The 21954-nt window shown below is 49.5% G+C and overlaps 1 protein-coding gene across 2 annotated transcripts in view; it reads right to left on the bottom strand.

The window, feature by feature from the left end:
- Positions 1–6368: 6368 nt before the first annotated feature.
- CFAP77 (cilia and flagella associated protein 77) overlaps positions 6369–21954 on the bottom strand; it is a 128104-nt gene continuing 112518 nt past the window's right edge. For both annotated transcript variants that reach the window (XM_058524368.1, XM_058524369.1), the window contains one exon: positions 6369–6491. In XM_058524368.1, the coding sequence (XP_058380351.1) occupies positions 6369–6491 (123 nt within the window). The remainder of the gene's footprint in view (positions 6492–21954) is intronic.

The raw sequence follows: 21954 nt of genomic DNA, 5'->3' as shown, positions 1-21954 counted from the left end.
TGCATTTCTCTTGCCTGTACCTCAGCTTTTCATTTGTTTCAAAGACGTTAACATCAGAGGTTTGTAGTGAGGGGTGAGGGTGGGAGAGGTCCACCTATGGACAGCTATGAAGCAGCCTGCCTGTAGAATCCACGTTCTTCTCCACCTGGGGCTCTTGGCTTGGATTTGGATTTGAGTCAGGAATGGACCTGGGAGTGCCTGGGGCCTCTGGCTGGGCCACGGTTCTTATCAACATCCTTCCTCCTAGCCCCACCTCCCTCTCCACTTAATGCAAAAAAACTCAGGCAGAGCCACACGGGGATATGTGCTCAAAGCTTTTTGAGAGTGATCCTGAGGTCTCTGCTCACGAATGAATTGTGGCTTGAATGCCATCATTCAAGGTTCTGAGTAGCTGGGACTAGGGGCAGCATAAAGCAGATGGTTGGGCTGGTTGAGGATATAGACTCCAGGACTGGCCAGACTTGAGTTAGAATCCTGGCTCTAGAATCCGGAACTGGCACTAAGATGAGGCAAGGGAGGTGAGTCGTGCAAGCCTTTATTGAAACTGTTGATATTTTGTCCATCAGGGATTTTTAAATTTTGATTTTAAAATATTGCATTAAAATATAGTTTGTCCTGGTTACCGAGTTTTCTGGCAACCCTGTAAATTTTGCACCTTAGGCAAGGGCCCTACTCTCCTCATCTTAGTCCCAGCCCTGCTCTGTGACCTTGAGCAAATCGCTTTCTGAACCACAGTTTTTTCAGCTATAAGATGGGGATGATGTTGCCCACTTCACATGGTCATTGTGAGGACTCTTTGCACTTGGCTCGGGTCCTGGAGAATAGCAATTATGCGTTTCCTAGTACAGCTACTGCTAATAACAGCCAGAGCTTTTTCTGTGTCGGGTTAGAGCCCCCAGGCTGAGCCCCCACTGGAGAAGTCAGCACCCTGCTTAGCTCAGGGCCTTCTGACCAGCACCCATTGTTAATGTGGAGTGGGCAGAGGCTTTGGATGGTACAGGCCAGGCCTGGGTGCTAATATCTCTCTGCTCCGCAATCAGATGGGTTGGACAAGAATTTGGACAATTTGTGGGCTTCAAAGTCATCCTGTTCTTAACCATTTTTGTTGGTTTAGCTCAAAACCTCATGGAGATCCTGAAACCAGAAAGAGAGCATATTTTTTCTTTTTTTTTAAATATTTTTTTATTTTTTTTTTTAATTTATTTTTTCCCCCAAAGCCCCAGTAGATAGTTGTATGTCATAGTTGCACATCCTTCTAGTTGCTGTATGTGGGACGCGGCCTCAGCACGGCCAGAAAGTGGTGCGTCGGTGTGCACCCGGGATCCGAACCCAGGCCGCCAGCAGCAGAGCACACGCACTTAACCGCTAAGCCGTGGGGCCAGCCCAGAGCATATTTTTTCTTTTCTTCTCTTCTCCGTTCCTCTCTCCTTCCCTCCCCACTACCTTCCTCCCACTCTCTTTCCCTTCCTCTCTTCCTTCCTTTCTTCTTTCCTTCCTCCCTTCCTCCCTTCCTTTCTACTGAGCGTGTAGTCTGTCCTGTGCACCGTGCACCATGCTAGATGCTGGCGATGTCATGGAGAGTATGACAGAGTGGGCCCGCCCTCATGGAGCTCACAGAGGCAGTGGTGTGCATCAATCTGAACTCCCCTTCAGAGATTATTCCCCATTTGTGGATTCAAGTTTATAATTTACCTGCTTTCAGTTCAAGGAAACTGTATAAAAAGCCAACCTAGTTTTGTTTTGTTTGTTTTTTCCTTTTAATGATGGTTTCAAGCATCAAAACGTTTCCCAAGGAAAAAGAAATGCAGCTAAAAGCCTGTTTTGGTCCTTAAGGATAAATGCAAGAGAAGGTACTTGATCGAACCACAGACCTATCTGGCTGCCGTGGGGGCCCACCTTGGCACCTGAGCTGCTGGTCTGTTTGCTATCACGGACATGTGCTTTCTCTGACTCCTGAATCTGGTCGTTTCTAAACCAGCACTAGTTGCGGCGCTGGGATGGGTGAACCAAAAAGCCAAACCCTGTCTTTGTGGATCCAGGAAACTCCTTGGGGGCTGAAATTGGATCTGTGCAATTGGAACGGTGCTTCCTCTTCAGGCTTCTAGGAGCCCAGCCAGGCACATAGCAGACCTGCTCACTGTTAGCACCCTCATGAAAACCCTGCACAGTAGTCAGACCCCTCTCTCCCGGAGAGAATCCCCTCTCTCTTCTTCTGGCAGAGAAAATCGTTAATTATCTAGTTCTATCAGAGAGAGAGAGAGAGGCAGTGAGAGAATGAATGAGGTTTAGACTCTAGTTTAAAAATCTGGAAATAGACTGAAGTCAGTGGGGCTTCAACATGAAAAGAAAGCTGGACCTAGCAGCCAAGAGGTTGTCCCCGTTCTAGTTTTGTTGCTCAGTAACTCTCCAGCCCTCCGTCTTCTCTGGCAGGACTAGATGTTTTCTCCGGCCCCTCCCAGCTCCATGAGTCCTGTTTCCAAAGGCTCTATCTCAACACTCTTGCTCCCCAGGCCTACACTTGCTACCCCCCTCTCCCCCCCAACCTGCCGAGTGCACAGCAGCATGGGCATGGCCTCCCTCCCCCCTCAGAGAGGAGGGACTTCCAAGAATTTCAAGCCGACCTGGTGAGGGTCCGTCCAGACAGGCTGCCTCCCTGTGGCTCATGAAGACTGTCCACATGGGCCTCTTTGGTTAAATCTCTGATGGGGTGTTGCCAAGAATTCCAACCAGGAGGTAGAATGTTCCCAGATGCCAACTAGGAGGAAAATGAGCAAAAACGGGGGCTCAAGGCCATAGCTCTGCTGATGGCCAATCCTCACAAGGCATTATTGTCGTGTGATTAGGAGGACTTGGGATGGAAAGCTAAGCTCTCCCCATTTCCACCCGTCTTTCATTGAGAAGTAGCTTTGGGAGGCAGTCTCTGGAACCTGTCGTGGACCAGTCACTGCCCTGAACTAGCTTAGTGGCCTAGCTTATCGAGTGAACTCAGGCCTCCTTTGACATCTATTTTCCATCTGTGAAGTAGGGGGGAAGGCAGTGGAGGGAGATTAACAGATGATCCCCAAGGCCCCTCCAGGCTGCAACCTTTGGGGACTCTACCCTGGGTCATGAAGGGCAGGTGGAGGGACCCCAGTTGTGCAGGGGGGCCCCCCAGCTGGGGTCAGTGTGAGCGGGAACGGGCATTTGTCCTATGCGACGGGGTACCCAAGAAGGTGAAATCAGACTGGAATCAGACCTGGGGCTGTGTGTGGGCACAAATAATTAATGAGGAGGGAAGGAACAGGCTGGGAGAGGGAAGAGGAGGGGGGCAGGGAGGGAAGGGCCATGCACCTCCTTGGCCTCCTCCTCAGACTTGCCAGAGGGTGGTGCTGTAGGACAAGGAGCTGAGGGACTCTGCTGAGAGCCGCTTCCCGCCCAGGCAGGGAGCACCCAGAGCCCGGGTCTCCAGGAGAGGATGGAGGGTGGTGTTTCCTGGGCTGGTCACAGCCCAGCAAGTCCCACAGCGCGCAGTCTGTCTGCTGCTGAGGCGAGAAGCGATCGGATAGACAAGAGATTTTCTGTAGCATTTTGTGGCCAAGCCCACACTTCCCCCCGTGACCCACGTCCCTGGAAAAGGAGGCCTGGAGGGGCCACTTGCTGGTGGGCATCTCTCTCATCGCCATAGCAGAGCTTGCCCACCTTTCAGGAGATACAGCCCAATTTCGGCTCCTTCAGGAAATTCTGCACCCTGGTATGCCCCCCTCCCCTTTCCATAGGGGATTTCAGAGCAAAAAAGTGGGTTCACTTAAAAATATCTTTACCTTCTTGATGCAGCTGGACACAAAGGCTTTTGTCCTCTGAATGTCTCACTCTCGTCCCTCAATCACTCAGGGTTCTGGTTGTCCCTTTTCACTGTGCTTTGTTAATAAGAAGAAAATAATAATTCACATTCGTCTATTGTGTGAAAGTCCCAGACCGTCTGCTAATCATGTTATACATGTTCTTTAATGTAACCATTATGTGATTTAGCTTGAGGAGACGTCCTGTACTGTGTTGGGGTCTTGTCTCACAGATGAGGCACAGAGAGGTCAGGACACTTACTCGAGGTCACACAGAAATTCTTTGGTGGAGCTGGGCTCCATGCCCTTGACCACATGGAATGGCTGCCTGGCTCAGTGGCCTGGCCCCTCAGGCACTCCCCTGCTCCCACACAGGCTCCGCTGCTCGCTGTGGGCCAGAGGGCTTCAGGGTGGCTCTAGCCAAGATGAGTGGGGATGCTTGTATCCCTCTGGTTTGTGTGGTGGGAGGGAGATTTCAGGCCCTTGGGGTGGGGGTGGGGTCCCTCAAGACCCTGGCTGAGCCAGGTTCCTGAGGGGGTTAGTGTGTGTGGCATTTTTATGGACTTGGCCTCTAATGAGCTGCAGCCTCTGCATGTGCTGGGGCGGGGAGCGCTGCTCAAGAAACTCACTCAGGTCCGTGATCATCAGACCCAGGTGTATCTCCCGGCCGAGGGTGATGGACATTCCCTGCCAGGCGCTCGGCCTGCAGGGGGCGTGAGCCATGGTAGACATTCATGCAGTGGTCATTCCACAGATCTCACTGGGCACTGAGCATGTGCTGGGCCCTTGGGATCTGAGCTCTGGGATCTGAGATCCTGATCCCGTGCAACTTCCCTTCTAGCGGAGAAGACAGGCAATAAATGAGATCATTGCTTTGCAGAGAATAAAACAGGTTGGTGTGAATTTAACTGCTGGCTGTTTCAAGGAAGAACTTTTGAGCAGGGGACTTGACTTTTGAGCTGAGATCTGAATGACAAGAAGGGGGAGGCGGGTGACAATCTGGGGCCCAGGTGTTCCAGGCAGAGGGAAAAGCAAGCACAAAGCCTCAGGCAGGAGTGAGGGCTGTGGCCTGTGGGCAGTGAGGAGAGGCGTCAGAGGGCCGGCCCTTGGCTTCCTCACCTGGGGTGCCTCTGTGAGGAGTGTAGATTCTGCTTCAACAGCAGCGGAAGCCACTGGAGTGTCAAGGGGCTGCTGCATGGAGAATGGACAGTGAGGGTGCAGCAGGGAGGTCGTTAAGGAACCTACTGCAATTCTCCAGGGAGGCGATGGGGGCTCAGAGGGGAGTGGAAGAATCAGGATGTTTTTGGAAGTAGTGTTGACAAGCTTGTTGATGGATTCGATGTGAGAGGTGATGGAAACAGAGTGATGAAGGTTTTTGGCTTCAGCAGCTGGGTCGATGGTGGCCTCAATTATAGATGGGAAAAATGGAGGGAGAAGCAAGTTTGGTGGAAAAAATCAAGTGTTCTCTCTTGACTGTGTTGGTTTGAGATGAATACCAGATGCTTGAGTGGAGATGTCAAGTGGGCAGTTGGATAAATGAACCTGGAATTCCCAGGGGAGCTCTGGGTTAAAGATCAACAATTGGGAATCCTCAGACTAGAAATGGGACTTAAAAACTTGAGCATTTGCCTGACTCCATACAGGCACTGTTGAGATGTCTTGGAGAAGGCAGTCTACCTTGAAGAGTTTCCATGTGGTAACAACATCTGAAGAGTTTGAGCTTGGTTCTCACACCAGTAGTAGGTTTACTGGTTTTCAAATAAAGATACAAGAGGAGGATGACAAATAGCATTTTTAATTTAAAATAGATCAGTATATAATTTGTGGGGAGAAGCCAGAGAATATACAGAAAGATGGAGGTAAGAAGTGCCTGGGAGTTTGGCTGAGAAGTTCCTCAGCCTGAGTACTTTCAGCCCTCCCACTCATCCAGAAGGCTCTCTCTTTCCTAGGGGGTGACCTTCCAAGGTCATTCTTGGTGGAGAGGCCCATCTTGGCCTGCCTGATTGACAGGGCCCAGCACGGAAGAGGAGGGGGCAGACCCCGAGTAATGAGCGTTGGCTCTTCCTGCCGTCAGGGGTCCCGGAGAGATAAAACTGCCGTGGTGAGACATCAGGCCTCCCAAAAAGAGCAATTAAAACTCATGTTTGGAATATAAAATGAGGCTTTCAAAGCATGTTACTGTCAGGCTTTCTGCAGGAAATATGCAGGTTGTTCTTAACTCTTAATGGGCAGAGCCTCGGAATCGACCCTTAGCCTGGAGTCTAAAATCTGCCTTGTAATTCGGGTTTATCTCATCAGGTGAGGGCTTGAGAAGAGAGGCAGGTGGCTGCCAGAAGAGAGGGAGTCCCTAGGTCGAGGGTCGCTGGGGCTAAGGTAAGCTAGTGTTGGCTAGCTAAAAAGGGGGCAGTCTTACCAAAAATAATTAACCTAAGATCTGAATCTGAGGTCCTTGCTGAAACAGAACCCCCATAAAAATGGGGGAGCATTTTGTATGAGTTGGGGCAAGAAAGATGCATCCTTCAGGGAATGTTCTACTGTGTCCAGAAGGCTCTAGGGGTGGGTGTAGTTGCCCATCCTCAGGGTCCCCTGGCGCACGGCATACTCTTCCCGGTGGGCTTTGAACGCTCTCTGGCGATCATCCTCGGTAGGGAAAGTATCGAGATGGGGGCCCACCTGTGGACAGAAGGGAAGAGCAGGTCAATGGGCACAACTGCTCTGGGGGGCCTGTCCGGGTGCTCCCCTTTGCTCCCTTGCCGCCCCCTCCTTCCATCTTAGTGTAGTAATAAAACTAGCTGTGGGAGGGAAGGGAGTGAGGAGTAAGTGCTGGCAGCGTCCTGGCACCGAGGGCTGACGGGCTATGCAATGTGATGCAGTGAGGGCGGGGCTGCCCGGGAACCAGCGTTTCCCCTTCTGTCCAGCTCATTGCTGGGGACGATGTGTGCGTGATAAATACCACCTGACGGTGACCAGAGTCACCTGCAGTGGGACCTCATAGCCAGCATTATCCTTCACATGCCGATTTTCCACCATTAGCCGCCCCCAACAAGCTGCCCTCTTCAAGGGGGCCCTCCTGGCGCTGTCCACGCTCCTTCACGGGAGGATGATCTAACCCCTCCTGCCGGGTGGCAGCCGCCAGGGGTGTCAAGGGCAGACACTCAATAGTACGGGAACCAGAGCTTAAATATGTGTCACCTCGCCCTTCTGGAGGAAACCTGGGAGACACAGGTCCAAGGCGTGGGAGCCTCTTCAGTTTAGATTGTGTGCAGTCAGTGTTTCAGCCTGCCCTCCTTCTCCAGAAACGGTGGTGGATGAAAAGCCTCTCCTGGGTCTGTTACATTACCCCCAAGTGCGAGAAAATCCCCCTAAAATGGCATTTCTACTTTAGGATAACCTAAGACCGATAATTACACAGCTATTTCATTACAATTGACAGAGTGGCGCGTGGGTGTGCGCACGCGCACACACGTGCAATGAGCACCAATAGCATGAGCTCAGCCCTCCCCGGGGGCAGGGGGCTCCCCTGGGGAAGAGACACTTCAGGGGAGGCTTGAAGGATGAGCAGGGGTTTCCCAGCTCAGGGGCCAGCATGCGTGGCGTCCCTGGGGCCCCTCAGAGTTCAAGTTCACAAGGTGGCCGAGGTGGAGGGGCAGCTTCCCTCTGGGTTTGCAGGAGCAGCTGAAGGCTCTGCCGAGTTTTCGGGATAAAGCAGGACCCATGCCCAAGGATGGCCACAGGCTGTTGTCCAGAGACCAGGCCAGGGTCGGCCCCCCGGGGGGTTAGCTAAACCCACAGTGCTGCCGGCAGCCTTCCGGTGACCAAATGTGAGAGAAAAGAAAAACGGGGTGGGGGGTGGGGGGTGGGAAGGAGGATAAGATATTAAAAGGAAGTAGAGGGAAGACAAGCAGGAACATGTTGGGAAAGTCTCTGTGCTCGGTGCCCAGCTGGGAGCACCGAGGCCTGGGGTCCCCCACCCCCCTCGGAGAAAGTCATGACCCTTAACCAGAGCCCATGGACCAACTGTGGTTTCCTGAGGGCAGAGAACTAGGTGATGTCTCTATGAGGCCGGGCGCAGAGCCGGTGCGACCTCCTGGTTCCTTGAGTCCTGCATCTGCGGCCTTGATCCAGGACACCGTCAGGCCCCCCAGTCGAAGGTCTGGGCCACCGCTTAGGGTCAGCAAGACCCATACCTTGAGTTGTTTGGCCGCAAGTCCAGGGAGCCGTACTCACCAGCAGCAGGCACGTCAGTGTGCATGAGGGCCCAGTGGAATCCGACTCGACTGTGTTCATCACATCACGGATGAGGAGACTGAGGCCCAGAGCAGAGTTCGGCCCATGGCTGGCCCCACAGGGAATCGATGGCAGAGAAATTCTGTTTTAGCACCGCCGCCCCCCCCGACCCCGCCCCAGTTCCTGGGCACTAAGTTCCGGCTTCTTTCTAGAACATTCTGCCACAGCTGGGGCTCACACTGTGTCCAGGGTACTCCCTGCACCTCACTCATGAGGTGAGAAGGGGCCAGGGCTACAGAAGCTTGTTAGAAATCCATAAAAATCAAATGGTGATGAGTAGATTTAGTTAGTTATTCCAGGACATAAGACCATGTTCTTCACTGTCTGGGGGATGTAGACCCTTTGGAGACTCTGCAGAAAGCTGTGGACTCTCTCCTCTGGATGAAAAAAATACCCGCAAGTCCTAACGTACAGAACAGTGCAGGCCATTTCAAGATGCGTGGACCTTTTGCAAGTCTTCCACGGATCCTCCGTGGCAGCGTTTCCTGGAGCCATCCCAGCCCCGGCGTCAGGTTTCAGATTTCTTGGATGTGCATTAGGATCGTCTGGGGCTCTTGTAACCCAGGCAGAGCCTGAGCCCAATCCCAAAGCTGCTGAGTCCACCAGGGCAGGGCCCTTACCACAGTCACCTAATGCCCACCAGGACCCAGGTCAACGCCTGGTGCTCAACTCACCTTGATCACTCAAACCATGATCTTGTTCTCAGCTCAATCTCCACCTTCAGAAAAATTCCCAAGGGGCCTCACAAAAGTTATTGAGAAGGGAGAAGACCCTATACATTGTGCAGGAAGAAGACAGCCAGTAAACAAGAAGCTTCCAAGGACACCTTTGTGTCCCCTCTGGCAAGGGATGGCCTGACTTTTACGTGGTGATATGATTCTCCTGACACCCAGAAGGCAGCTAGAGAAGCTCAGTGAGGTGGTACCTTGGGTCTGCGGAGGCCGCGCCGGCGCTCTGACTGATTCAGACGCCCAGACGGCTGGGAGTCAGGTCTCCATGGTCCTCTGCAGCACTCAGAGTGGCAATAGTTCTGTCCCTGGGGGCCAGTCACCAATGGTGCTTAACAGAGACTGCAGAGCACATCTCTGCCTTCTCCACGCATCCCTTTCTGCCCCCCAAAGGTGTGTCCACATCCTAAACCCCAGAACCTGTGAATGTGACCTTATTTGTAAAAAGGGTCTTTGCAGATGTGATTAAGTTAAGGATCTCAAGATGAGAACATGCTGAATTATTCAGGTGGGCTCTAAATCCAATGAGAAGCATCCTTGTAAAAGAGAGAAGACACAGACACAGAGAAGACACAAGAAGACGGAGCCACACACCGGAGTGATCTGGCCACAGCTCAGGAGGGCCAGGAGCCACCAGGAGCCACCAGGAGCTGGAAGAGGCGAGAAAAGCATTCTCCCTTAGAGAGGGAGAGTGGGAGTACGGCCCTGCTGAAACCTTGATTTTGGATTTCTGGCCTCCAAAACTGTTGGAGAATAAATTTCTATTGTTTAAACCACCAAGTTTGTGGTAATTTGTTATGGCAGCTTCAGGAAACTAATACATCCCTCAAGCCATTCCCTGGGCAGTTCAGCATGCAGGAATGGTGGGTGGTGCTGATGGTGGGTAGTGGGTGGTGTTGATTTGGTGGGTGCTGATGGTTGGAGGCTCAGAACTCACTCGCGTCTCCTGAGGAAGTGGCAGGAAGATCCAGGCCCTAAGGAGCTGCTCAGCTTAGAGGTGATCAGGGTAAAACCAGCATAAAAGAGAACTCTAGTAGGAATTTTCTTTTTTGCAATCTCCTTTTACTTAGAAACTTCAGCAAGGAGGAAATATTCATTCATCCATCCATCCGTCTAAAAAATATGTATTAAGCGCCTACTATGTGCCAGGACACATTCCTTTTGTGCTTCAGCATTCCCAGTTCCATTTCTCCCTGGGGTTTCTGAGGGGGTGTTTTGGGTGCAAGAGGCTCACCCCAGTGACTGACCACACACATTCTGGCACCCACTATGTTCTCAGCAGCACTGGGCTGGTGCTGGGGAAGGCAGAAGGCATGTTGCCTGTGGTCTCTGATGTTGATGAATTCACATACCAGCTGGAATCTCGTGGAGTTAAGTCACCCAAGACAGGGAGCTCAAGCGAGTGCCCAGCCTGGAGCCCTGCAAGGCGGAGTCTGTACCTGTCCTGTTCCCTGAGGACCCCCGTGCCTCACATGGGGCCTGGTGTTCGGCAAGTGTTTAAATAAAGTTGGAAGGGTGAACAAATGAGTGAATGAATGAATGAGTGAAAGAGGGAAGTGGGCAGAGTTCACCTGGCCTCATGTGGTCAAGGAAGGCTTCTCAGGCCAGGTAAGTCTTGAATGTGGCCTGGAAGGATCGAGATGTGAGAGGACGGAAGGGAGTGGCAGGAGGGAAAATGGTGTCAGCAGAGGTGGAGGAGGTTGTGCCTCCTGGGCTTGGCGCCGCCTGAGTGTGGAGGTGAAAACCAAAGGAGATGCTTAGTGGCTGGGTCCGATGGACTCTCCTCAAAGCCAACTCAAGCAAATGCTTACCGCCCATGCGGAATGGGTCTTTAGAAAGAGAAGGGAATTGGGCCTATTCGGTACCCACAAAATCCCCAAGAAGGACACGGGAGTCAATGGGGAGGGGAGTTCCGGCTCTCAGAATGCCGAGAAGCAGGGTGTCCTCTGCAGAGCTTGTCCTGCCCACGGCTGGCATCTTCAGCAATGTTATAATAACAGACTCGCTGTGTGCCCGGCTCAGGGCACTTATTTCACACAAGCCTCAGAACATCCGGATGTTGTCTCCATCTTACAGATGGGGAGACAGAGGCCCAAAAAGGTCCAGTCACCTGCCCCAGGTCGCACAGACTGAACCCAGCACTGTGGGCCTCTAGGCCCAGAACTTCATCGATAAACTCCGCTCTCTCTTAATAAATGCTCATGAAACGAGTCAACCAAGAGTCACTGCTGGGAACATCGTGGCTCCTATCCCACACACACGCCCTGTCCTCCTAAAATAGCAGCTCAGCCAGAGAAGAGGATCCTAATTACAACTCAGGCCTCAAGCTGTGTGTGGTCACGACCCTACAGACCCCCGGAGTCAAAGGATGAAGAGCTATGGAGCAAGGAATTCCTTCTGAGATGCTTCTAAATTAAGCCATCTGCGGCCTGTCTCTGCCTGGAGCTAAGAAATTGTAATGGCTCTGGCAGGAGACAGCTTTGCTGAATGGAGCTGAGTCGCTCTAAGGTCAATGCAGGTAAATAAGAGGCGAGCGTCCTGGCCTGCCAGCAGCCCTGGGAGCAGGGTGGGCAGGGGTTGGCAAAGGTGCTGGTCCTGTTGGAGGGGGGAGCATCTAAAGAGCATTGCCCAAATAAGGACCAGGTGCCTCCACTGCACAGTACACCCTGGGGGTACACGGGTAAGACAGGCTGGACACTTGCCCACAGGGACCCTGCACAATGGCATGGGGGACAGCCGCTGAACACACTCTATGTGTAATCGTTTAATGGCAATTTAATAAGGCTGTGGACTGGGGAATTCTAACTCCGTCTGGGGGGCAGGAAGGTCTTTCTAGAGAGGATGAGGGAGCTAGCCAGGGGAAAGGAAGGCAAAAATGATTTAGATGGAAGGGACCAGCCAAAGCCCTGAAGTGGGAAGAATTTGGGCAAATTAAAGAAAATAAAAGCAAATCAGTGTGGCCAGGGGACAATGAGGTGAGGCAGGGGAGGTGAGCAGCGGGCAGATCTTAAAAGAAACTTGGAGTCAATGCTGCTCTGAGCAATCATAATCCCCTCCCTGGATAATATCCTCTGCCCCTCTGCAACTGGATTGGAATAAAAGATTCTCAGAAATCTCGGGTTGGAAGAGACCCAAGAGATCAATGAGTCCGACTCTCCCATACTACAGATGGAAAATCCGTGGCCCAAGGTGGGAGGCCATTCTCCCACAGCCTCCGTGAGTCCTGGACAGAGCTGAGGTCTTTTCCTGAGGTCCACTCCCTGTCCACTTGTGGCCCCACTTCGCCCCATGGGGTCTAGACTCCTGGATTCCTCTTCCCAATTCATGTGAAAGCATCTGCGCTTTTCTGACCCACTTGGAATGAACCAAACTTTCGTCTGATTGATACCTTTAATTGTACCTTTGACATTTCATTAATTTTGCTCTTGACCTGATTTCCTTCTTTGAGGTTACTCTATGGTTCTTTCTCTAGTATCTAGAGTTGTGTGCTTGGCTAATTACTTTTTAATCTTTCTTTTTCTAATAGTAACATTTATGTAACACGGCATCAGCGACTATGTTTCCCTCTAAATTTTCTTTTATCTCATCTCACAAGGTTTAAGTATATAGTTTTCTTTGGTTCTCTTTTCCTCTAATTTCTATTGAATTTCTGCTTCAATTTCTTTTTTGGTCCTCAAGTTATTTATAAACATGCTTTTAAATTTCCAGGCCATTTTATTAGTTACATTTGTGGATGATTTCTAATTTAATTTGTTTGGTGCCACAGTAATCTGCATGAATCGGATCCTTTGGTATTTGTTGAGGTTTGCTTTTTATGCTTGCTTGAAAAGTCTGATCTACTTTCAGCAGATGTGGAATGAACTGGCGCCATTATAGAGAAGGTGCCCATGTGGTCTGGGTTAGGGGATACGGTGTGGTTGTGTCCTTTCACTTATGTCTTCATTGCCTCACTCGATGATTACTTACTGAGTATCCACTGCGTGCCAGACTCCGTGCCAGGCACCGGGATACAGGGAGAATTCAGAAAGCCTCTGGTTTCATGGAGCCAGGACGTTCGTCATAAAAATATAATTACACAGCTAAGTATTCAATTATAGTTGTGCCAAGTGTTAAAAGAAGTACCAGATTCTCTATGAGCTTATAATACAGGAATCAGACTCATACTTTGGGGCCAGATAAGTCTCCCTAAGGAAATAACATACAAGCAGAAACTCAAAGAATAAGGCAGAGACGGGGAGGTGAAAGTGGGGTTGGGGTCCCATGGCAAGAGAGAAAGTGGCAGAAGAAGCGAACGGGCAGTTCATGGAGAGGAAATCTGAAGGCCAACAAACAGGGAAAGATGCTCAACCTAATGTATGTAACCAGAGAAGAAAGGAAGAAAGTACTGTTTCACACCCGTCAGATTGATAGTAATAAATCTGACATCAGAAATGGGAAATTTCATACACTGCTAGTAGGGAGTTAATGGGTACAACCACCTTGATTTGGCATCAGCTAGAAAGGCCAGATATGTGCACACCCTTCGAACCAGCGAGTCCATGCTTAGATATACACCCTGGAGAAACTTTCAAAATGTCCACTAAGAGACATGTGCGAGAATCCTCCTTGTGCCACGATAATATGTCCTGGAAACAACTGCCTGTCCATCAGTGGGGACTGGATAAACCAAAGGTGGTAACTTCATACCGTGGAATACTCTGCATCAGTTAAAATGAACACTCCAGAGAGGCACTGTCTGACATCGTAGCCACTAGCCACACGTGGCTATGTAAATATCAAGTAACTAAAATTAACTAAAATTAAAAATTCAGTCCCTCCGTCACACTAACCACTTTTCAAGTGCTCAGTAATGCCATGTGGCCAGTGGCTATGTTGGACAGAGCGGACGTAGCACATTTCCCCCATCACAGAAAGTTCTACTGGACAGCGCTGCTCTAGGCCTGGCTGAATCAACATGTATAAGTCTCGGAAACAATGTTGCATGAAAAAAAGTTTAATTTACAGAATGGAACGTAAGTATGATGCCATTTCTATTAAAAATTTAAAACATAAACAAAAAGATTCCCTGTGTTCAAGCATGTGTCTGAATCTAGTAGAGTAGAAAGACCTGGAAGGAAAGAACGTTCCAGAAGTCATTGCCTCTGGGAGGGAAGAGATTGAGAATAGGGAGAATAGTTTTATCTATAAGGGATTATCGCCTTTCCCTCTTTTTAGATGAAAACACAAGGGAGGATTTTCAAAGTGCATTTGGGAGAGGTGACTCAGGGGCCAGGGATGGGGCTGTGCAGGGGCTCCTCCCTCCACAGAAACAATTTACAAAAGGTCACTCTGTTTTACAAGATGTGTTTGTTGGAGATTTGTGTATGGTTCCATTTGAATCAAGAGGGGTGCTGCCAATTGCAGTTTTACGTGCAATGGTTTGTGACTGGCTTGCCCTGGCCTTCCCCAGGGCTCCTCCTGGGAGACTCATCCAGCTTCACGGGGCTTACATCCTTCTCAATGCCTAAGAAAGCATCCAAGACCCAAGGAGGAGAGACCCTGGTTGTTTTCTTTTGCCCGGTGGCGCTGGCCTTCGGCTGAGTGGAACAGCTTTGGTCCACACGCTAAAAAGCCTTTTCTTTCCTCTCTCCTTGCTGTCTTCTCCATTCAGCGTGAGGCCTCTGCCACGGGTGGCACGTTGAGGCAGCCACAGCATGGGGCTCTTGACAGCAGGAGGGCAATGGGTTTTCCTTTGTGCCTTCTCCCCAGTGTCAGGCCTGCTGCTGTTCGTAAAACCATACCCAGACACGCACGCAGTGGAGGGGTGTGTGCCTGTGTACACACCTGCCGGGAAGAACCAGCCCCTGCTGTACAAGCTCACAGGCTCAGCGGCTTTCCCATTTGCCTGTGGAGTCCACGGCCCTGCTACGTCCTACTAAAAGGGGCAGCTGGGCCAGCTGACTCTCCCGTCCCCTCTCATTGGCCACACGATGGTCCCACAACTGGGCACCAACCCTTCCAGTGCCAAGTCCGGGGGCCGAGAAGGCAAAAGGTAGGACTTGAGAAAAAATAGCCAGATTAAAAAAAAATCTGCCAAAGAGCTAAAAAAAAATGACAGCTATAGAGATTTTACTTTAGTTTTTTTTTTTTTTTTTTTAAGTGACAACTGCTTAGGTGACTGGGAGAAAGATTTTGTTTTAAAAGATTGAGGGGCTGTCTCCTCTAATGAGAGGTACTTGAGAATTATGGATCAGTCCCAGGTCAGTAATTTCTGTCAAGTTCGGGGCAGCTGGAGGTCAGAGGCCCTGGAAGAACACAAATCCATGCAAGACGTCATTGGAGAACAGCCTGGGTCCTAAGCCCTGATGGAGCGGGTTTGTAGTTTAAGTAATTAGTGAGAGTGACAATCTCTCCCGAGACATCTGGTCCCCTAAATTGTTATTCTGCCACTGGCTCTAATTTCTCTGTGGTCCAAAAATAGATGAAGCAAGGACACAGGGCCCGACCCTCCCTGCTGACACATGCTGCGTTTTCAAAGAACATCCAAATTCAGGCTTAGAAAACAAACTTCCTGCCTCCCCACAGGGTCTAACGTGGGACCACAGGGAACTGTGTCAGATGAGGAAGGGGGAGCCACGGCCCTCTGAGGGCAAGGGTGGGGGGGCCGCCTTCACCTGACAAGAGAAGAGGCTGCAGCTCAGGGTGGTTAAGACACTGGCTTAAGGAGACCCAGCTCAAAGCCAAAGCAAGAGCTGGGATCCGGGTCTGTGCTCCACTGACTGCAGGGCTCTTGAGACTTACTAGGGCAGAAGAAGAGGCAGTCATGCATGCCTTTGAAAATGAGGATTGAGTTGCTATTTCCAGAAGCCATACCAGTATCTCTAGATCATTCCCAAGGATTAGCCAAGGCTGGTCAGCCACTGTTGAGATCAGAAGTGAACAAAGAATCTGTTTGCTGGATGCTGGTAGATGAATAATGGGGTAACATCAAAGTGGGGTGTTTGTCTGAACTTCCCCAAAACCTCCAGCTCAGTGCCCACCTCTGCTTCCTCACTTCTACGTTTAATAGGCTTCAGGTAAGTGAGAGTCATAATGGATAGTCGGGGGAGCTGAGGACACACCAGACCCTCCCTCACCACCTGAGAACATTTCACAGGGGCCGATTATCACCCTGTTCCAGGCTCCAAAGACAGAATCTGGGTGATGAACACTCATTTGACTCAAGTGGGCTATTTTTTCTTTTTCAAGTGGCCTGACCTTTTTTTTTGAACAGCTTTATTAAGATGTAATTCACATATCATAAAACTCACCCATTTAAAGTGTATAAATCAATGATTTTTAGTATATTCATAGGGTTATGCAACCACCATCATAATCCAAGTTTAGAACATTTTCATCACCCCAAAAAGAAGCCTCGTACCCATTTGTAGCCACTCCTCATTTCTCTCCCTTGGCCCTGGCAACCACTACCTACTTTCTGTCTCTATGGATTTGCCTATTCTGGACATTTCATATAAACGGAATCACACAAAGCGTGGTCTTTTGTGATTGGCTTCTTTCACTTGGCATAATGTTTTCAAGGTTCATCCACACTGTATCAGTACTTAATTCCTTTTCATTGCTGAATGATATTCTTTCGTACGATCTACTATATTTTGTTTACCCATTCATCTGTTGAGGACATTTGGGTTGTTTCCACTTTTTGGCTGTTATGAGTAATGCTCCTGTGAACACTCACATACAAGTGTTTGTGTGGATGTACGTTTTCATATTTCTTGGGTAGATACCAAAGAGTGGAATTGCTGGGTCAGATGGGAACTCTATGCTTAACATTTTGGGCAACTGCTACAGTGTTGTCCAAAGTGGCTGCACCATTTTTTTTCTCACCGGCAATGTATGAGGGTTCCAATTTCTCCGAAACCTTGCCAACACTTGTTATTGTATTTTTTAATTATAGACGTCCTAGTTAGTGGGCGTGAAGTGGTATCTCATTGTGGTTTTGATTTGCATTCCCCTAATGGCTAATGATGTTGAGCAACTTTCATGTGCTTATTGGCGATTTGTATATCTTCTATGGAGAAATGTCTATTCATATCCTTTGCCCATTTTAAAATTGGGTTATTTATCTTTTCATTACTGAGTTGTAAGGGTAATATTTATATTCATAGATACAAGTCCCTTATCAGATATATGATTTGCAAATATTTTCTCCTATTCTGTGGTTTGTCTTTTCACTTTCTTGATAGTATCATTTGAAGCACCAAAGTTTTTAATTTTGATGAAGTCCAATTTGTCTATTTTCCATTAGTGGGCTATATTTTATTTCCTTTATGTAAATATCATCTTAATGTAGCATAAAAAGACAAGGAATTTTAGGATACTTAGCAGTTGATTTAAATGGACCCTCTAAGGTGGGGATGGTAAGTGGTTTCATTTCATATATCAGCTCTAATAGACTGATGGTGGCTGATGCCTGTGTTCTGATATAAAATATTCTCAGGCTGAATCTAGGCTCATGCAAAAAGTGTGCAATGATCGATTAGCAAGTTCTGCTATGGACACGGCAGGGAGAGAGTACCTTGCTTTTGCTCTAAGAGATTGAAATAGAGTCTCCCATGGTGACAAGGATGAATGAAGACTCAGAACCCCTGGGAGAAGACATCCATCTGTTCATCTACACTTAACTCTCTCTCCCTCTTCAGGCAACCCTGGGTCACTCTCACCTGGGATGGCCAGTGGGTAGGTGAGAGCAAGGGGGAGAACACAGAGATTGAAAGAGATGAGATGGAGAGGCCAGCAGAGGGCTGGCAAAGGAGCCAGCATGGACTCGCTGGAGTCTTGTTAATATGGAGCAGCGGCAATTTGGCATGGGTGCAGGAACAAAATAAAAACTAACAAATGCTCCCATAGTCATCTCAGTGGAGACTAATGTGTCATTTAAAAAAAAATGGTCCTACTTTTAAAAACCATTAAAGCCTTATATAGGATGGAAAACAGGGAGGAATCTTGCCGGCAATGGCTTTAAATGGGGCCAGTAAGAGAAGAGTGAGTTCCTCCTGATGAAGTCTTGAGTGTGGCCCTAAAACTGTCCTCAGCATCGAGTCTGGCTCAGATCATCTCTTTGCCCAGCACATTCAGGCTATTGTCCGGCAGGCTCTGGGACTGGACCAGCCTCGGGGTGCCCTGGGTTTTCTGCTGTGCCTGCACCAAAGCTCCATCCAGGAGGCCTGGAAGCCATCAAACCATCCATCATCTCTGCTTTGCCTCTTGGCTTCTCTTTGAAACATCTCAGCCCAAGAATGTCTCACTGGAAGCTGTTGTGCAGGAGCCAAATGCAATGCGAGGAGAGAAAGACCCCTTCCCATTTCCCCGTCTCCACTTCGAAGCCCCCCTCCACCACACACACACCCCAGGATGCAAATGATAACCGCAGACCCATCACTTGTGAAGCTTGACAGAAAATAATGAGAAACACTAAATCTTTTATAAGGTCAACACTCGCCTTAGCCGAGCAGCTGTCAAACAAGAAAAGAATTTAGCGCCGGAGCCACGAAACTTCCATCGGCTCATTAAGCCCAACAGGGCCCGGGCCTGGCGTGGCGGAGGAGACGGGGCCTTCCGTTTTGTGTCAGTAATTTGCGGCGGAGGAGGCAAGAAGAAACAGCCAGCGCCAAAGGGGCCTAGGGGGTGGCTGGGGAATCGTTAGCGCGCCAGGAGCGGCCTCGGCTCCTAATTGGAAGCATTGGGCATTATCAACGGAGGATTTGCCTCAGTTCCCTGACAGCTAGTGGGCCCAAAATGATCGCCCACTTGTCAGTGTAAAAGACCATTAAAAACAAACCATTTTGATTTAATTGGAGGCGGTGCACTGTGGGGCCAGGTGAGGAGGCTCGTCAGCCCGGCTCACCCGAGCTGCCGCCTCTCTCCCTCGGTGACGGGGGCGGGGGCGGGGGGCATGTGTGTGTGCTTTCCAGACTTTTCGCCTTTCAAAAACTGTCTGAGAAAGGAGTGAATGGGAGACAGAACAAGACTTCACAGCGGCAGTGAGGACTGTTTTCAATGGGGTTGTCAACAAATGCTGTGACAAGCAAGCTGCCAGGAAGGGGGGTCCCCCCTTTTCTTTTCAGAGCCCAGATGATGGGAGTCTGCTTGGTGCTATTCTTCTGGGAGGTGGCTGTGAGCCGTCCGGCTGCAAATGGGCAGTGGGATATTCAAGCAGAGTGCTTATCTTGCCAACATCCCTTAGAAATATCAGGATATGGATGGTCATGATGGACTCTAATCTTCAACGGAGAGGGGGACTTTTCCTTTTCTTTTAAGCCCGAGTAAGAGCTAAGATGGGAGTTAGTGAAGGAGATGTGTTGATGAGACGCTTCCGGGAGTCTTTGTGAATGGGACAGCCCCCCAGAGACTTGGGCTAGTGTCTCAGCCATGCTCCCTCAATGGAGGCCGTGGTGCTGATGACACTGGTTGAGAATTCTACATCACGTCTATAAGAAGAGGCCCCTTGCTATAAACATTAACGTAAACTCCTGATGGGTTCTCCCACCAGGGCGGGGGCCTCCAAGCACACAGAGAATCTATCTGTGTATAGCTTTTGAATCAGAGTGTAGACTCTCTGATACGGGGACTGTATGCTTTGCATGTTGATGCTCGGTATCATGAATGCCGTGGGTACTTGATAAATATTAATTGGTGTTTGCCAGATCTCAGAGAGGTCTATATATTTGTGTACGAATCTCCCCCACCCCCCATCCCACAAGCGGCGATCTCATTTGCTGCCTACTTCTTCTTTGACAAGACAACACATGCAGGAGCACACAGTGCTGGGGGGAATTCTTTGGGAGAGTGAGGGGGAGACACACCAGCTGATCCCTTCACAAACCTCCACTGTTCATTTTGATGAACGATCAGGCTGGGTGGAGACACCAGATCCCTGGTAAGCATCAAATTCCAGAGCTCCAAATTTTGCTGCTGAATTGAGACAATGGGGATTCCTTAATTACTTTCTCTGGAAATTTACCTGGCAGTGCTTTCTCAGGTAGCGCAAGGTGGTTATCTGGGCACACAGTTCCTCAGTTGACGGAGTCTTTGATTTTGTGCTTGGTTGCAAATTAAGTCCTTTGCTGAGCATTCTGTGCAGTGCCCATCAGTGCCTCATTGCTTATTCATATAGGCTGTGGAACAATTCCTGTGTTACTGCCTGGGAGGCCAGGGCACACTCAGATGTTCGGTGTCCATGGCCCATCTAGGTGGAGCACACACAGTGAGGTCTGGTGTTCTCTTTCTCCTTTTGTCTTATGGGAATAATGAGCAGGAAGAATTTCTTCTGGTATCTTTTAAGAAGGAACAGAACCTTTCTGTGGTTGATGAGGCTGACCCTGTCCAGTCACAAATAGGAATATTAAAGTGTCCTCAGCCAGACAGCAAGGATGTTGATGCCTTATTCTGGACATTGTTCCGGGGAAATGTCAACAGACAGGAAACCTTCAAAGTTCTTGGGGTAACTCAACTCTTGGGGGCACCTCATAGACAGTCAACAAATCTTGGCTGGATGGCTGGATAGACGAATAGATGGATGGATGGATGGATGAATAGAAGGTTGGATGGATGGATGGATGGATGGACAGAGGGATGGTGGATATGGACAGTTAGACGGATGGGTTAGGAGCCTGGGATAAGGCAACAGAGCCCTTAGAAATGCATCTGTGTTTCAAGCATCCTATAGATCCTCCACATCTGCTTTGCTCAGCTAAACCTCTAAGTAGAAGAGGTGTTTTATTTTCTTCAATATTTGTATCCTGTCTCCTTCCAAGTGATTCAAAGGGGTCTAATGAATTGCACATGATATGAAATAAGATAACTCTAGAGTTTCATAAAGCAGAGACTTCCTGAAGAAAATGTAGAGTCATACTACCCATCCCATGGGGTCATTGCCAAGCCCCTGGCACAGAGAGTAAGCATTGGAGACATGGCGGCTGCTACTGTTAGGACTGTTATTAGTAACATTCATGTCTGACTGCAATGTTTTCCTGAAACTGCCCCCAAGCAGGGAATATTCACATAGATTCTTATATTAAATGATTCAAGTGACACTGATGGACATCTTCAACCACAATTTCATTCAAAATTATGTAGAAAGGCCATTCAAGTTGACAAATCTTCTATGACTGTGAACGAAGGTAGAGAATGCAACACTGAGTGGCAGAGGTTACAGTGTCTGGGTGTCCACCGTCACTGCCACGCAGGGTCCCACCTGCTAACAAGAACTCTCTGCCCCAAGGAACAACCAAGAACCTGAGCGTTGATGAAGAAACGGTGTCTGACTTCGGGTATTTGTCACTTAGAAGGGGAGCAGGTGGCTCCATGGGGCTCCAGAGGGAGAAACAACCAGGTGGTGGAAGGTAGAAGGAGGCAGATTCTGGCTGAACTTGAGAAAGAAGGTGCTATGGACTGAACTGTGTCCATTTAAAATTCATACATGAAGCCCTATCCCCCGGGGTGATGGTATTTGGAGGGGGGCCTTTGGAAGTAATTACATTTAGATGATGTCATGAGGGTGGGGCCCCTATGATAGGATTACTACCCTTATAGGAAGAGATACCAGAGAGCTTGTTTTCTCTCTCTGCCCCCTGAGGACACAACAAGTAGGTGGCCGTTTGCGAGCCAGGAAGAGAACCTCACCAGAACCTAACCATGCTGGCACCTTGACGTCGAACTTCCAGCCTCTGGAAGTGAGAGAAATAACTGTCTGTTGTTTAAGGCACCTGGTCTGTGGTATTTTGTTACAGCAGTCTGAGCAGATTAAGATGGAAGTTCATAATCCTTAGGGCTGTTTAACAGATGGCGGTGTGCCCTCAACAGGCATGTTTCCTTTTGAAGGTCCCAACGTGCTTCATGTCAAACACGTGAGAGTGCACCCCCTGTCATAGTAAACGTGCACTTGAAATGTAACTGTGTAAGAGGAGTTGACAGTGACCCAGGGAGCTGGGGAGCTGCTTGCTGAAAAAGAAGGTTTGGTGGCCACTTCATCCCACAGGATCAAGGTCCTGGGTGGGGCCCTGGAATCTGCATTTTAAACCTCTCCTCAGAGGACCCCAGGCACAGCCAAGTTTGAGAACCATCATCTACAGGAGCAGGTG

This window comes from Diceros bicornis, chromosome 28, assembly GCF_020826845.1.
Source record: "Diceros bicornis minor isolate mBicDic1 chromosome 28, mDicBic1.mat.cur, whole genome shotgun sequence".
NCBI classification, from domain to species: domain Eukaryota; kingdom Metazoa; phylum Chordata; class Mammalia; order Perissodactyla; family Rhinocerotidae; genus Diceros; species Diceros bicornis.
Note: the sequence above shows the minus strand (reverse complement) of the source record. Positions and strands in the feature narration are given on the sequence as shown.